Genomic DNA, 17,883 nt, shown 5'->3' on the forward strand with positions numbered 1-17,883 from the left:
TAACATTTTTAATTAATTACAGGAAACAGCAACGTCAACTTAGATCAAGTATAATCAAAGTATGTATTAAATTTTAATTATATATAAAATTTAAATAATTAAAATCAAAATTAAAAAAAATGAAAAAGTACAAAAAGGAAAAAAATAAGCAAATAAAATCTATTAAATTTAATTTTATTACCATGTTAATTACATGTTCTAATAATAAATTTAAATTATATATACTTCGTGCGGGTTAAGGCGCTTCCACCTTTTGTAGGATCCATCATTCGATCCCAATTAGTATGTCCAACAACAAAACCGACAGCCCGCATCTTTTCCTGTTCTTTACGTTCTTCCAAGTCAGCCCAACGTACCTGCAGAAAAAAAAAAAAAAAAAGAGTTAGTGTTTTTGTTTTGTTTACATTCTTTTAACACAGCACGATACATACCCGTTTTTTACCAGAAGTATCTTCCATATTATAATAATCGGGAACTTGTAAGAAGTCTTCCATAGTTTGTGGCTTTGTCTCAGACTTTCTTTTTGCCAAACCATCCAATCGATCTAAATTGTCACAATAAAAATTAAAATATATTTAAAAAGTGGATTAAAAAAATAGATTAGTAAACAATAATTTAAATATAAGAAAGTTAATACAGGCGTAATATCTAAACGTAAATGTCTCTCTAGTAATTTAATTGTAATTACTTTAAATAAATTCCTTGAATATTTCTAATACTTTTAAATTAAAATAATAATTTATTTAAATTTATCAATCAAGTTCTCATTTCTGTAGTTCTGCAGTCTCATTTACATTTAAAGAATCGTATTAATATTAATTTTCTTTGTTAAAAAAAGAAAATAGTATCTATATTTTTAAGAATAATTTACAAAATAAGAATAAATAGAAGAAGGATGCATAAGAGATAAATATACCCTAGCCTTAATCTATCATTATAAATTAATATAAAAATTAATTAACCTAGTTTGTCTTCGGCTTCCATTTTCTCCCATTTACTAACACCCTAAAACCAAGAAAATATATAAAAAGCTGTAAAGTAAAATGATGAAACACGTGAAAAATCAAGCTAGAAAATAAGCTTTAAGTTAATTTAATTACAGTTGTATCTCGAACATCTTCCTGACTATCTTGACTGTCTTCGGTTTCCATAATAGATTTGTCCTGTGTCTCCTCACTATCTTCCATATCCACCTAGAATAAAAATATTCGTAATTACAAATACAGCTTATGATATATGCGACGTGAGATTGGCATAATAATATTACTGATTTGTATTAATTTATATATATAATATGACTTTGATTACGAATCGTACACTTGTAAAAAAATATTCAATTATTATTAACATGCCAATCTTTTGGTATATAATTTATTTTTTAAGGTTAAATTACTTCTTCTATTGCCTGTTCTTGCAACATTGAGTTTACATCTAGCTTCTGGTGATAGCTAGGCGTTGGTTCAAAATAATCTATAATTCGATTAATTTCATCCTCGGTGCGGTTATGAATATTTCTCTTCAAACATATTTGCAGATCCATTTCCATCTCGCATACGTATACCTTTTAAAAATTATTTTTATATTTTCATACAATAATTTTAGAATACCGTACATAATTATTATTAAACTAAATATACAAATTATAACTTACCTTGAAGCCTTTTGTTTTGGCGAAACTCCACATCTCTTCATAATCGGAAATTTTCTCGTTAATGCAGTCCAATATAATAAAATTAAAGAACCCGTCAGTTATATTTTTTTTGAAAGCTTTAACTAGAGATGTTAAATAGCTCTGCTCCATAGCCTCTTCATATTCGTATATCATTTCCTATTTGCGAATAAAATTTGTAAGAATATTTTATTCATATAAAATAGAAAAATTATGCCATACCTTAACTATAACTTTCTTTCCATTATCATCCTTAGTCTCTATTTCCTTTTCCACAAGGAAGTAATCATCTAAGCTCAATATCCTTGGTGGAGAACCACCTTGTTCGACTTCTTTATCCTGCTCAACAAAAAAATATGGCAAATAAGATGCATTATATTTTAATCACAAATGATAATTAATTTATGTACCTTGATAAGTTTAGCCACAAAAGACTTGCCGCTACCAGGTGGTCCTCTGAGAATGATGGCTATCTTTGGTGGTCTGTTCTGGCGACCTGGTGAACACAATAAGTCATCGACCATCGTATAATTTGGCATTTTCGCCAGTTCCAACGTTTTCGCAGCTGTTTCCGCAACATTTTTCTTGTTGTCTGAAGAAAGGCTGTAACAAAGATTAACACGCCTTTTAATAAAATACAATATGACTAAACGTTTAAAAATAATCGTATTATAGTAAATTAATAAAAACAAAATTTTTTTTTCTGTGTTAATAAATAAAAGAAAACGAATAAATTCTGTAATAACTTCTATATAATAAAAATATAATATAGATTTCGTACTAACAGATGGAGAAAGAGTAAACATGTGAATAAATATGCTTTATCGTAAAAATTCTTTTCAGTAATTATGCAGTTGTATCGCATGTAAAAAATGTTTCAAACAATTGCATTTTTTGTTAAGTACTCCTAAATTCTTCACTAAGCAATTAGCTACAATAATTTATTCAGTATAAAAATGTCGCATGTGTGTGTGTGTGTGTGTGTGTGTGTGTGTGTGTGTGTGTCGAAAAGAGATTCAATTATTTATATATAAAATATGAGTATCTTATCGTCAACAGTGCGACACTGTAAATAAAATTACGAATATCTTACGATAAATAAGTCGAATGAGAGATATAGATTATGTAAAATGGAATGATATATTATGAGCATCACGATGAAAAAAATAATTAAAAAACTCACTATAAATATCATTCGTTATTAAATCTCTATTTCAGAGTTGAAATGTTTCATCGTCAGAGACGAGGTAACCATTGTAAATGATAAATATAATATGCGTGTCCTCTCTTAATTTTTGAAGAGAGTAATAAATTTTCAAATACATTGTGAACAGATCAGTATTGTATAAAATTTCAGCTCGTCAGAGACATCATGGAGCGTAAAATATAAATCTCGTCGTAAAAATTACACAAAATTTTTTCTTGCATATTGACAAGTATGGCAGAAACGTTGCAGCAAATGCACAATTGCATATGCGCAATATTTATATAATAAACTATAATTAACAAAACCATTAGGTCTCTCTAACATTATCGAGGTGAGTAACCGAAAAGATTTATGGAAGATGATCTTAACACATCTTGATCAATTTTTACGTTATTTTTAAAAGTTTATTGTAGGTTTAAATAAAAAAAAAAAAAAAAAAATATATATATATATATATATATATATATATATATATATATATATATCACTACCAAATAGAGAAATCATTTTGCTATGCAAATAAATGGACTATGGGATTTATGGAGAATAATTTTTGTTCTGGGAATTGTTTCTATAATAATATAGAATAAAATTTTTACAACCGAGCTAATTTTCTTTGTTATGATGTATAACATAATATATATAACAAATATATATTATGTTTTATAAAAATGTATTGAACTATGTTGCATTAGTCTATCGATATTAAATCGATTAATTTCTAAATCCTTCTGCTTGATTAATAATTTAAATTTATCCGTGACAACAAATACCCAATGTAAATACTTTGTTCATAAAATTTCACGAAAAGTTATTTTCTTTTTATGAAAATGTATTTACTAAAATTATATTTTTGTCAAAATTATGTTAAATTTTTAAGATCTAGATATTTGGTTTGATATCTATTAAAATTTCCGCTCCTTTTGTCAGAGTATTTAATTATTAAACTTGATTAAAATGTAGATTAAAACAGCTGCAAACTATAAAATGTTATTAACATACCTGGCGTCTGGTAGTTTTGTATCTACGACGTTTTTGCTTGAATTCTCCTGCCAGTTAATATTTCCTTTCAATCTATAGAAAATGCCATATACATTCAAAATACATATATTCCGTAAACTTTATTTAATATAACATTATTAGCTACTTTAATATTAGAAAAAAAGTTTAATAAAACGTCTTTACAATACCTATTATCATCTCTGTTAGTCGTTTCCCTTCGGGAATTATCACATATCTCTTGAACCCGTTCTACATCTGAAAAATAATGGATACAATGAAACACTCGATGTAATCTGTTTCAATATTTTAATGTAATTACAATGACGAGCGAGATTCTAGCGTGTCTCTTGATTTACAGATAATATTACATAGTAAATCAGTATTTCAAACTTTACAAACCATAAGAAAGTAATTTTATATAAAAAAAAAATATAACTGTATATGTCAGCATATTGATTAGCAAAAAACCATCAATTAATAAGCAATTAACTTTTATATATATAAACTAATCAATATATTATTAGCCTCAATATAAATATAAATTTTAAATTACCTTTGTGCATATTTTTGACCATTTGATATCGATCGCATTGGTCATTATCTCGTTCAAAAACTCGGGATTCTGATTCGAAATTATATCCTTTCTCTTTATGATTATCGTTATTATTCTCTTTCTTTTCTTCTTCGGTTTTCTTATCATTCGATTGCCAATCACGTTCCTTTCTTTTATTATAGTCTGCAGATCTATGAACATCGTAATTCATCGAGTAGTTTCTTTTCTTTCCAGTGTATCCTTTCATACTTTCATATTTGTTCATCTTTTCAGTATATTCCTTTAGATTTTGCTCGTTCTCTACCCAGTTCCTAAAATCTTTTTTCGGATAATGCAACTGCTGTTCGCGATTTATTGTTGGTTTTAGATTCCCATGGCTGTAATCGAAGCACTGTAGCAACGATAAATCCGTAGTCGAAGGTCGAGATATATGTCCGTAATCAATCACTTTTGCCGGAGTAAAATTAAGCGATTCAGTTAATTTCTTGTCACCTTCGCCGTGATTATAATTAAACTGTTTCTGCACGCAAAATTCTTGACCACTCTTTGGTGCAGAGCGTTTCATGAACAAATTAGAGCTATAATTCGATTGAAAGTCAGGCCCAGTCGTGGATTCACTAAATCGCAATTTGTAGTCGCTCACCGTTGGTTCAATCGTTCGTTCAGACTTAAATCTTTCGCTGAATGTATTTGAAACGTTTTTATCGATACCGTATTGCTCTACGGACATCTGACTAGTGCCGAAATTGTCATTCCACGTGTCGTTAGGTCCGCATCCTAGACGAGATGTAGCTTCTAATTCTTTTTTGTTAGAATCAAGTACACGCCTACCATATTCATTGGTGTTCTCCTTCTGCGTTTCTACAACGAGATTTCTATCGAGACAACTCCTACTGAATTCTTCACCCGGTTTTGGATTTTCGTACCTAGCTTTCTTAGCGAAAATATTATCTTCAAGATGTTCTTTTCTGACGTTTGAATTTCTACGCATGTAATCGCTGCGATTAAGTAAAGAATTATTTGGAGGAAAATTCGTATTAGTTGAATCGTTCATTTGATCTTTTGCTTTAAAGTCCGATGATCCGAAGGTCCCCGTATTAGAATCTTGAGATTCAAATCGATTCTCATTAAAATTGTTTGAGTCACGTTGGAGCAAAGCATCATTTACATCGCGAGAACCAAGATTATTTTCACCAGAAAAGCCGAAGGATCTGCTATTATTAAAAGAAAGTCTCTTATCATACGGTTCGTTTAGTTTATCAAATTTATTAGAGTCCAAATTGCTAAACTGCGAATCAGAAAAACGTTTCGTGCCAAAAAATACATCACTGGATCCTCTGGGACCATAAAATCCATCGTTAGATCCTCGCGGGCCAAATTGCATATTACTGCCTCTAGGTCCAAACTGATTAGAATTTCGCGATGAAAATGATAAATCAATTGATCCCCTTGGTCCAATCTGTCGATCGATAGGTCCTCTCAAGCCAAACGGCATATTTACCGGCCCTCGAGATCTAAACTGACCAACTTGTTCGTTTGGTGGGCAACGTAAATCAAATTTCTCATTATTTGGAAATTCAGATAATTCATCATTGCAATTTCGATCATTATGTTGCTCTTCATTTGATTTTCTAGAACTGAATCGATTTTCACTGGGTATATTCAGTGCTAATTTACCATCTTTAGAATTTCGTGAATTTAAGTGCATAGAACCTTGTGATAAAAATGATGAAGGAGCAGGAAACATGTTAGGACCAAACATTGGTGGCCCCCGAGGTTCAAATGGCGCACTAGATTTAAATTCATTTCTCTTGGAATCAAAGTCACTATTAAAACGCATATCAAATTGATTGCTAGGCGGTTCTCCCCTTCTGTCAAAATCTATGTTTGAACTCAGCGACATATTTTGATTGGAGTTTGTAGAAATAGGATATAAAATAGGCAATTCCGGCGGTGGTTCCATATTCAAATCCTCAGGTTGTGGATCGTTTTCACCCATGAAAGGTAAGCTTTCAGGTTGTTTCACAATGTTGTCGTTAGTAGATTCATTAATTTTTTCAGTATCGTTTTGAATTTGATTATCATGTTGCTTGTCATCCCGTTGTAAATTATTATCACCAGTAATATTACTCTCTTCGTTATGATTTTTTAATCCATCAGAAGTAACAGTGTCGTTTTGCTCAATAGAATTATTAGCCTTATCCGTTTGCATCACTTCTGTGTCTTCTGCAGCGTCTGCAATATTACCTGTTTGCAGAGAACGATCGTATTCAGTAGTTTTTATATTTTCAGAATGTTTCATAACATTTTGAGATTCAATACTTGTTGGTTGGGACTGATTAGGACGTAGTCCGGTTTCCATACCTTTTCCTACTCGTTCATGGCAATCCATGAGATTATGTTTAACAAAATTGTCTGGATGTCCTCTAAAAGGAGGTTCGTTATCGCGACTAAAAAGACTTCGTATACCATACGGTCCCGAATCAGAAGAATGTGATTGAAAACTCGATGTTCCGCTACTCATTCCACTCAATCCGCTACGATTCAATGAATTTCTTTGGAAATCAAAAGAACTTCTAAAGGGTGACTCACCTGTAATCTTTTTAAAACTCTCGCTAAGAGAACCAATACTCGTGGATTTGTCAGAATCAACGAAACTAGGTCTGAATACGTCTCCTGCTGCTTTTCGTTTTTCCATAAGTTTCTTCAGCTCTGGTGACAATTCGTTTGGCGGACTAAATGATGGATTTCTGGTAAAACTACGGGTATTAGCACCGAAACTGTCTCGTCTGTGACCAACTGAATCTTTTGAATCAAAATAATCTACGTTACCTCTACCAAATCGATCGTTCGGACGAAATTGTTCGTTATTGGGGCCAAATCGGTCACTACCAGAAAAGAAACGATCTTTAGAGTCAACAGAATCAGTTCCAGGACCAAATTGTTCGCCACCTCCTGGTGCAAACCGATCCGATACAAATCGCTCATTATCTGGAAATCGATCGTTTCCAGGTCCACGGCGATCTTTGTCCATTCCGAGTCGATCATTATTAAATCTAAATCTATCTCCTTCCTGTCCAAACCATTCATTGTTAAATCGATCAGAGCCTGGACGATCGTTTGATCCAAATCGATCACTTCCCATCGGTCCAAGCCGATTGTTTTCTCTATTAAAACGATCATTCGGTGGAGCAAATCGATCATTGCTTGGATTAAAATTATTTTGAGTGTTTAATTGATTATTCCTAAAATCATTGTAATTTCTATCGTCTCTTCTGAAATGTTGCGCCTCTTTATCAAAAGTATCGGTAGATCTAAACTGATCTTGTTTGTGCAAATTAGCGTTATCTTGTCCGAAGCGTTCTTGATCGGGTCTTCTAAAGTTCGGTTGTCCGTCAAAATTATGAGATGGTCGATCGTTCGGATGTATAAAATGCGGATCTGTACTTGAAGAATCAGTTGTACCGAACGTAGAACAATCTTTCATGTTTGCTAAACCCGACGGTTTCACATTTTGCATTCGATCATTAGATTGAAAAATTGGCGGAGGCTGCGAAAAGTTCGGTGTAATATTATTTGACAAACTCAGCTGTGGTTGTGGAAATGTTGGTAAAACCATTTGAGATGGTCCTACATCTGGTGTTGGGAGCATTGTCGGAGGCATCGTTGACATTCTTGGGGCATAACCTGGTGCATCCGTTTTCAGATTAAATTGTTGATTTCCCCATTGCTGATTCAACCAATTCGGCGCTCCGGGTCTAATCATATTTGCTTGTGGTGGTATTTGCTGCATTCCTTGTGTCAAAAGTTGATTACCAGAAGTGGTTTCTGGTAGCGATGGAGGCGGTGGCGGTGGTGGTGGAGGCAATATAGATGCGGAAATATTTTGCTTGTTGCCTGTTAGACCCAAAGTTTTTCCAATACCCAATAGATTATTGATTAATCGTTGATTTTCAGTGTTCGACAAGATGTTCATTATTTTCTCATCGCCAGGTATATGTTTGTTCTTTTCAGTTTCTGTTTTTGCTGCAGCCTGTTTTTGTTGTTCGCGTTTTTTGCGCATCTGCTCGCGTCGTTCGAGTAACTTTTCACGCCACGACGCCCATTTTGCTTCGTATTGTTTATATTGAGTCTGAAATGCAAAGTAATATTACAATGTAATGTCTGTAAAAGAATTAAATTTTAATTATTTACGTTAAGCCATACATATTTTTATGTATTTAAAATCTCAACGTTATATTATAGAAATAAGCATTTCCATTATATTCTTCTAAAATAAATAATTAATATTCACTCAAAATTTTCTTTAATATTTAATATTTTATAGTAAATTATGTACATTAAAATGATACTTACCTTATCTGGATGATTAGCATTTTGCTGCTTCCAGAGATTAAATTGTTCTTCCCACTGTTTAAACTGTGCATCAAATGTTTTCTCATTTTCGGTTAAATCATCACCTTCGACGTTCATTTTTTTCGCACTATTGGAATCACAAACTACATTACTATTAGAATTTTCAGTTATAATACTCTCCCTATTTTCATCACTTTCGGGTGGTAAAGGTGGTTGACTTGTAGGTAGTGGTGGATTTGTAGGTACATTTTTCTGTGGCGTTATCTTATTAGCAGATTCTTTCGCAGGAAATAATGGAAGATTGTTTTGATGTGGCGGTGGCATATTCGTAAAATGATATGTATTTGTGACAGTAGGGGGTAGAGGTGGTCGCAAATCTTCTTTCGGAAGAGGCGGTGGTTGTACGTTTGATTGCATTTGCAACGAACTCGTCAAATTTATATCCTGCGATGCTAGTGGCTTCATTTCTTGATACTAAAAAAAAAAAAAAAATAAAAAAAAAAAAAAATTAAACTAATGTTCTATGGTTATCAGACATTTCTTTAAATATAGACTTTAAGAATTTCATATCATTATCAAACAGCTGAAAAAAAAACTAATAAAAAATAATTAAAGGTATACTTAAAAATTTCTTTTCTTACTTTACATAATATTGCACAAAGATGAAAGAGATTAATAAGATATTATCCAATTATAAATATGTCTATATAAGTATAATAAATTATATGCTTATTTTATACCTTATCACCATATTGGGCCTGCCATTGTTGATATTGTTGATGCCATTGCTGCCACTGAGTCCAGCCTTGTTGTTGTGCAGCTGCCCATTGCTCAGGTGTATATCCACTAGGCGCCTAATAAAGATCGATATTATACAAATATTAAAAAGTGTTTATTGAAACATTCCATACATTAAATCACTCTACATAATCAACTGTAATTAAAATTATTATAAATAGTTTATTTTTTTGTCAAATACAAAAACATTTTTTTCAACTTTTTTAAAAAACGTTTATACATATACATATATATTATATTAAGAATATGTTTATTTAAAATCATACTTACTGGTTGATTATAATACTGCATATAATTTTGCATCATGGCCATGGAATCTACGCCTGACACTGGTGCAGTATAGCCAATTGGTGGCTGAGAAGTTGAAGTAACACCAGTTGACATCTGCCATGGGTTCCAATTTTGCATTTTGCAAATCTATCAGACTAGCAAACTGTTTACTAGTTCACTCTAAAGGTTGTACTCCGTTCTAGATAATACTGTTTTATAGTCACAAAAAAATTTATATACTTTATACATTGTATCCAAAGAAATATATATATATTTCATAATTTTTGCTTAACTTATTCAATTCAATTTTAATACAATTATTTCCAATCCTTTATACATTTGTATAAAGATGGTGGATAGATATAACCAAAGCAAATTGTTAAAACTTCATAAAACGTAATTCAATAATTAAAGTGTAAAACAAAATCATATATCAGCGCTGATAATTTATGCAGCGTATATGTTTTTCAATGTATACTGCTTAAAATTCTGTATTGAACATATGTATAAGAAATTATTATGTAATATGTTCAATGTATCAAAAAACATGCAGCAAAGTAGCGCAAAGTGAAAAAGATGCATTAAACTTCTGTACAAAGAAGTCTAAAAATGTGTAAATTGCATCTAATTGATGCGGCAAATTGACAAACATTATATGTTAACACAATTTTTTTTTTTTTTTTTAATAATAGCAATACATAACAATAACAGCACTGCAATTAATAGTTAAGAAATAGAAGAAAGACTGCAGTATTTGTCACTTTTAAGGACAATGCTATTATCATTATATTATGTGCATCAATGTGCATAATACATGATAAAAATGCTGTACAACAATACGATAAAAATACTATCTCAAGGGTTACAGAATGAGCTTACTCTGCAGCCAATCAGTACACTTGAAAAATTTGTTGCACAACAATATTCAACTTAGAAATTAAGATTCGATTGCACCAACTCTTATTTTGGCTTTAAGCAAGTTGTGTGCCTTTATTTACTTACAAAAGAAGATAAAAAGACAGGCTTAAGTTTTGCTTGAGGCTGAAATAACAGGCCTGTTTGTTTTTCCTACACTTCTGAACTAGTACAGTAGATCAGAACAAAGAAAAGTATATTGGTTCTCCCTTGACTTAGTTCAAAAATGCAAAGAAAACGAACAGACCCAAGATCGGTGAAATCGAACCCGGTAAGAGCAATTTGACCAATAAAGGGCTCAACCGGAATTCGTACGTTCCGTTGAAATACATAAATTAAAAAATTAAAAAAAAATTACGACTATATCGATGCGGGAATAAGATACTCGCATTTCCTTCACTGAGCATCGTGATCAAAATGTATGTCTTTAGAATATATCAGCGCAAGCAGCGCGATCAAAAATTCCTTGTGCGCTCCCATGCCTCTCGTCAAAATAACACGTTATATTTTTTGACGCAGGTTCCCGCAGTTCGGAAATCGCGTTTTAGAAGTGTGTGCAAACGTGCAGGTCATCGCGTTACTATGAACGACCCAACGTCTTAGGCGACATGACCTTTTCGCTCCACGCGTGAGAATAATAGAATAGTATCATGTATGCATATTACTCACAACTATTGATAATCCGAATCAGGCTGCTGTTAACGAACACGTACCACCATCGCGTGTGTACACCATACGTGCTCCGGATCAAGCAAAACTCATGTGAGAAACGTCGCGAATGCACCGGATGCATCAAATCGCATAAGGTTGTATTGACTGGTCTAGATTGGCTGTCTGAAGTGTCTGAGTGAACTGACTGAAATTATTCTGCAATTGATTGGCGACTCTCGCTCTCCAATGTCACATGGGCGATGTCGCCACTGGTTACAGAACAAAATCTGATTGGCCTATCTTTCAACAGGAGTGATAGTAACAGCCTCTGGCGGTCGCTTATTAACTGTGGATTCATATTTCCAAAATTTTGGCGGGGATCCTAAAGTGGCATCAATTACCGACCAAATCTTATATACGCATTTCTCCGAGATTACTGAACGGAATCGCATATTTATAACTTTACAAAATAGTACGGGTTAAATAATCATGCATTTTTCGATAAAAAAAATGTTTACTTATGTCGCCACCTAAATGTCAGAGCAGTCGGAGATAACGCTACGCTTCCATTGGGGGTTAGACTAGTGTTGATGCTACCGTGCCTCTTGATATTTGATAAACTGATGATTAAACCAAGTATATATATTCGGTTCTATATAACATATAAAACATAAATAATTATTTAATATTTTATTAAGAATATGATTAACGCTCGAATAAATAATATTTAATCCTCTATCCTCTTGTAATTAAAAAGGAAAACGGTATTATCTTAATTGTCCGTCCATGTAGGTGATCGAGAAATTGAAAATAAATCAGACATGACAAATCCGTTAATCCGAGATTTGGCGGAGCCGAGTCTCCAACAACGCTCGAGTATCAAGAGTATGTGAAGAGTGACTTGATGACAATGGTGACACTGTCAGAGTGCCGAACCCGCCAATTTCCAGCAGTGATCATTACAAAATAGGCGTGGCCACGCAACTGGCGAGAACGGAGCTACGATCCACCACCGGCATCAAGTAATACGAATACCCTCTGGTCAGACGGCCGAAAACAGTAGCTTAACTATATGATAAATCAAACATATTATTAAAATAAAATAAAGCTAAACAATGTACAATACAATTCAGTAAAATAATAAGATATTAAATTAAGAAATATTAATTAATAAAGAGTTGAGAACGAACAAACCCGGAAAGGGCCATCGTTTTAAGGTTTCTTTATTTAACGCAAAGTTAGACGCTACAACTTTGGTACAAAAACATAAAATAGCGTTGAGAGGAAACGGTACACTGCGAGCGGATCCTCGAGTCTCTTCGAGCGCGGATGGAGTCGCGTTCTCTTTTTTTTTTCATTCTTTATTCTGTTTCTTTTTTTCTTTTTTTTTTTTTCTTTTTTCTTTTTCATTATTAAACGAGGTCTCGCGTTCCCGCGATTCTTTCTCAAGGATCGTCTAAAGAGCACGAAGGAAACGCTTCTGGTTTGACGGGCGGCGATTAAGGAAAGCGAGGGAGGGACCAACGAGCTCGAAGAACCGCGTTCGCTGTCGTACGAAAAGAACAGCCGAATGCTTTCAACGCATATTATCAATCAAGCATACACAAGCGAGCGACGCGCATCGTGGCGTCTCTCATAAAAGTAACGTCGAGTTTTGCAAAGGATTCCTACGCAATATAACGTCGATCACGAGAAAAGCGCGACGAGCGAACGACGGGGCCGAGGGTGTCCGGCCAAGGGGGAACACGGGCGAGCAAATATATCAATCTTACCGAAAGCACTACTCTGTGAGGGCGAAAAGCAACCGCGAGCGAGTAGGTGGATGAAGCGGTGTGTGAGCGAACGCGTGGACGTAAAATTCATCATCAGTCTTTGAGTCGTCGTCAATGTTTCAGCCGCGAAAAAACATTTCATGTCCAGCCGAAATTCGATTAAACTGATTGTCGCTAGGCCGCCCTGTTCGCGACGCCCCTTTGCCGGTCACCCCGGGCCGCTCATAACATAAACATTTATCACCTGTGCGACGTCGCGGACGTCCACTTCGCTTAAGACAAAAGATAAACCGCGACCAAGGTAGCGCGCGGACGTGATCATATTACTACATACGAATGCGTTAATATCGTTATCATCGTTTATCGGCCTTGTGCCGTAATAGCTCTGGTTAGATTCGGAAGCGATTCGAAGCGACAAGGTTTCGCGGGGCGAAGTTACGTGAGTAGAACGTGATACTGTAAGTCGTAAAGGGTGACTTGGGACGAGATACGGCTACGGTTAATTACGTTAAGAGCGCGATCGTAACATATACACGAGACACGAGGCTTTTTGCGCAGCCTTTTAAAATCACATCGATGAGTAAAAATGCGTCGGCACGCCGAGCCGCGGCCAGTTTCGAGTGGCAGAGGGTAGGAACTCCTCTGCGAGGGCAGAAGCGACCATCGACGGGCGAAACACCCCTTCGTCTAGTCTAGTCGTCTTTAAACATCTCGAATTCAACAGTCTTACATCATTGTGTGCATTACAGGGTTTTAATTCTACATGCGACACGTAATGAGAAATAATGGCAGTGGCAATTTAGGCCATGCTAATTGCGATACGAGGTTGATGGCACTTTGTAACGTGATAACGCCGGAACATTAATGTCTTTGTCAACGTTTTCGACGAGTAAGCCTAATAAATTGACGAATCAAGTTAATGGTAACACTATCAAGGGACGATAAGATGCGACTAGACTTGAACGCACGGAGATGCGATCCGTGTGATTGTTTCTCGAGGGTGCTTCTTAACCCGGTCGCCCAACTGGAGGTCGGCTCACGCGTCGCCTCGGCAAACGAATGCGACACCTAGAAATAGCTACTTACAACGTATGTATATATAGTTAGCATATATATATATGTATATATATATATATATATATTTATAATATATATTTATATTTGTATTTGTATGTATATATCTAGAAATAGTATCGTGATAAAAACGAACTATGAGACGTAGCGTCGTGACCGCGGTGTGGCGCGACGTCGGGTCGGTGCATACGCAGGAAGAAGCATCCGCTTCATCTGTTCGTTCGTCGAACTATCAAAAAATCGGATGTCCAGTTGCGGACACAGATCACATTTGATCCTTCATTCCGGAATATTTCGTTAATCGGAGCCCAACATCCCGCCTCGTCGCGAAAAGCCAACGACGCCTTCTCGCGACCATCCGTCCGACTTATAAGCTATCTACGTTAAACCAGCTTCTTTTACTCAAATCGCTTACACCTGTAACGATCATCGTCGCGATGTCAGTGAACTTTACGTACGGTACGTCGCAATCGATCGTAGATTAGCACGGGGGGATAATTAGGTGTTCACAGCGGACTAAATATTTATACCATATAGGACGACAGCAAGTGTAGTGTGGCGTATATTGCACGCGCCAGCGCGCGTGGCGATGATGTTATATTGTAGTATCATGTGGCTGGCCTGTCGTGTATGTATCGAAGCGTTCCCTCGATGGCATGCCGCGTTGTTCTTCCTACGGACAGTCGATCGGTGTGTTTCGTGTACGGGATTTCTTCCCTTTCGAGTGACCGACGGGAATGTCTCGAATGAATGAATCGATCGTCTAATCAAATCGCTAGGAAAACGACGACGAAAGACGAAAAAACGACGACGTATCCCATTAATCTTGCTCTCCGCGACGCCGAGACTCAAGATCACCGATCGTCAAGGGGTACAAAGGGTGGCGGCGGGCGGAAAAAGGGGGCGGGGACACAACCTTCGTTACGAAATTATAAATCGTATATGTATATAGTATATGTGTACGTATGTATCTAAATATCGTACGCCCGCAGGGAGCGGCAGTGTGGCACAACCATGACTTAAAAAGCGACCAACTAATCTCATGTATACGCATATATGTCGTTTATACGTTTTCCATTTTTTTTTTCTCCCCCATTACGCAACTCCTGCGACGAATGTAACCTAGGATTATATCCCGGATAAATATCAGAAGACCCCCGTTAAATCCACCGTCGCCGAGAGCACCATCGCGGGCCGCGTCTCTGCCGCGGCTGAGCGTCCGCGAACACGACGTCCGGCTGTGTTCGCCTTCCTACAGGACAGTCTCTCGCGGCAGCATCACGAGCCTCGAATCACGCGTGCACGTTCAACGTTGCCGTGAGAAAATTATTTTTTCTCAGTCCGTCAGATAATCGTAGTGTTTCGTCATGCGTAGAAATAATAAATTAATAATGTCAGAGCATCTTCGTAAATTACGTCGCGTTCGAACGCGTATCATCGGGGAAGACACGTATCAAAACACAAATTATTTTTATCGACGTATAAAACGTGTGATCGTTGACATAAAAAGATTTCGGGCGATGTAACCGAACGTGCACGAGAAGCTTCAGGGCTCGTAAGAAAGTTACGAACGAAGTTCTGCGGCTGAAACCTCACGAATCGCTGTGCCTCCTTCGCGGTAAGGGCAGTAGATACGGACAGTCTTGAGCCTGGCCTTCCTGAATGTGCGTAATCGACCGAATCGATTGAAAAAGGTTTATCAAAAACAAGGCAGTTTCGAGTTGTGGCCTTCCCCCAGGATCAAATGCAAACAAACCCGAGGAAGTACAAGGAAAAAGCGGAAGGCCGGTGAGCGAGAGAAAGAGGGTGATATCGCGTGATATCGTCGCGAAAACGAAGGAGGCGGTCCCATTTCGCGAGATGGCCAGCAGATCTTCGCTCATAATTACAAGATGACATAAATACGCGTACACCTTACACGATAATCAAATCTATCTACTCGCGACGACGTCTCTAATTTCTATCGTAAATCGTTGCAAATTGGACCGACGACAGCACCGGGGGAAGAGTTGACGTGCGCTTCATTTCCGCATCTCTCGGCTGCTTTCTTCATGGTTGCTGGCTATCGAGAGTTGCGGAAGACCACGGAAGATGACGATTTACAGGTTACACTGCCACAGTATCGTAGGGTGTGAGGAGTCCCCCGTGACCGCCGTGGGGGGTGCCGGTTTGCCGGCCGGGAGCTTCGTTTCTGCAACAGAAATTTACGTTTTTGACATCCGAACGACAACCAATCATTTTACCACGCAAACAATCTTATTCGCTTACAGAGCTATTCCATGTGATTTTTCTCATTGCAATGTAAATTGTGTCACATCTATCTTTAGTAATTTTTAGAATGACAAACGCATTTTAGTCTTTCAATACTTAATCATTTCTCAATCTTTAATTCTAAGAATTCGAAAAGAATTCGTAAAAATGAACAATAACGTATTAATTGTTACATCATGAAAAGATCTCTGTCTGCGAGAAACATGCTACAACAATAACTAGCAGCGATGACAGCAATGATAATGCTATGAATAAATAAAATATAAAAATGACGCAAACATGTCAGTCGTTAGTTACATAAGCAGCCCGAATAGCGATTTTAGCGGCAGTGACAATTAGCAATTAACTGCAGTGGAAGTACAACCAGCATCTTATTTCTAGCGCATATTTTACCTTTCGAATTAGTTACACAGCTACACGTTACACATGGCATTAATTATCAAAGCTACATGCGAACACATGTTAATTATTAGTAAGCGTTCTTGACGGAAAACGGGGGACTGCCGTGTCCGAAAGCAATATTTTGAAAGGTCGTCTACTCTGCTCGCCGCAAAACAAATCGGGTAGCCGAAATTCAATGGGGTGATGAAAACAGTGGAAAATGATATGACACATCTCAAAAGCTCTTCGCATGTCTTTAACGTTTGTACACCCTGGCTTGATTATGTTTAACGAACTTACGGCTTCCTGCGTAATTAGTCATGAAACAAGAAAAGATCAAACGTTCGTTAAGTGATCACACAGTTAGATATTCGAGGCTCCTCGAAGGTTGCTAGTGAACCACCGTGCACTCGATCGTCGTCAATTGACAATTCAATCGCGCACAAAGTCGAGCATTCGAATGCAATGCATCGAGGTAAGAATGCGAATCGAAAGGATCGACTGGTAGCTCGAGTTGTTAGAAAAAAATTCATCGTGGAGGCGAATCAGATTGCGGCTGATGCCGCGATGAGCAACTGTGAAAAATTGCTCGATTCGGAAAACGTCGCGGGATACTTCGCCGCGTTGTAATATCGATTACTATAGCTCTCGCGCGGAAGTAAAATCGCTCGAGACACAGCGGCAGGAACGGTGTAACGCCAATTAGACTGTTCACCGTTAACCAAGCTCACTCGCGCTCTACTGACCTCTCTATGAGTTTACGCATCTCCTCGGTGGTCATGCCGTCCTTGCCGCGAGCATTCACTGAAATAGAAAAACACACGGCACGATTGACACAACGATTAAACTACTACGACAACACGTAACATGCAATTTGTTGGAAACTATGTAAACGATTAGGATTAAAAAAGACATAAAAAAAAAAAAGAAAAACACATAATCCACGGTGAGTCTTCTTCATTCG

The 17,883-nt window shown here is 36.3% G+C and overlaps 2 protein-coding genes across 2 annotated transcripts in view; both read right to left on the bottom strand.

The window, feature by feature from the left end:
- Positions 1–153: 153 nt before the first annotated feature.
- On the bottom strand, positions 154–11,885 carry LOC139102669 (AP2/ERF domain-containing protein PFD0985w). The gene is made up of 15 exons (XM_070656751.1): positions 11,440–11,885; positions 9,856–10,064; positions 9,528–9,641; positions 8,788–9,261; positions 4,432–8,563; positions 4,067–4,133; positions 3,879–3,950; positions 2,080–2,272; positions 1,892–2,008; positions 1,652–1,828; positions 1,394–1,561; positions 1,101–1,193; positions 963–1,005; positions 432–544; positions 154–356 (listed from the first exon to the last, which is right to left on the bottom strand). Exons 2-15 carry the CDS (start codon positions 9,991–9,993, stop codon positions 216–218), a joined length of 6,042 nt encoding a protein of 2,013 aa, XP_070512852.1. The 5' UTR covers positions 9,994–10,064; positions 11,440–11,885; the 3' UTR covers positions 154–215.
- A 743-nt stretch (positions 11,886–12,628) lies between these two features.
- Positions 12,629–17,883, bottom strand: part of Dscam1 (Down syndrome cell adhesion molecule 1) — a 61,554-nt gene continuing 56,299 nt past the window's right edge. The window contains exons 27-28 of the mRNA XM_070656750.1: positions 17,666–17,723; positions 12,629–16,458 (exon numbers count right to left, since the gene is read on the bottom strand). Of these exons, the coding sequence (XP_070512851.1) occupies positions 16,374–16,458; positions 17,666–17,723 (143 nt within the window). The 3' untranslated portion in view covers positions 12,629–16,373. The remainder of the gene's footprint in view (positions 16,459–17,665; positions 17,724–17,883) is intronic.

Source organism: Cardiocondyla obscurior, linkage group LG05 (assembly GCF_019399895.1).
Source record: "Cardiocondyla obscurior isolate alpha-2009 linkage group LG05, Cobs3.1, whole genome shotgun sequence".
Taxonomy (NCBI): domain Eukaryota; kingdom Metazoa; phylum Arthropoda; class Insecta; order Hymenoptera; family Formicidae; genus Cardiocondyla; species Cardiocondyla obscurior.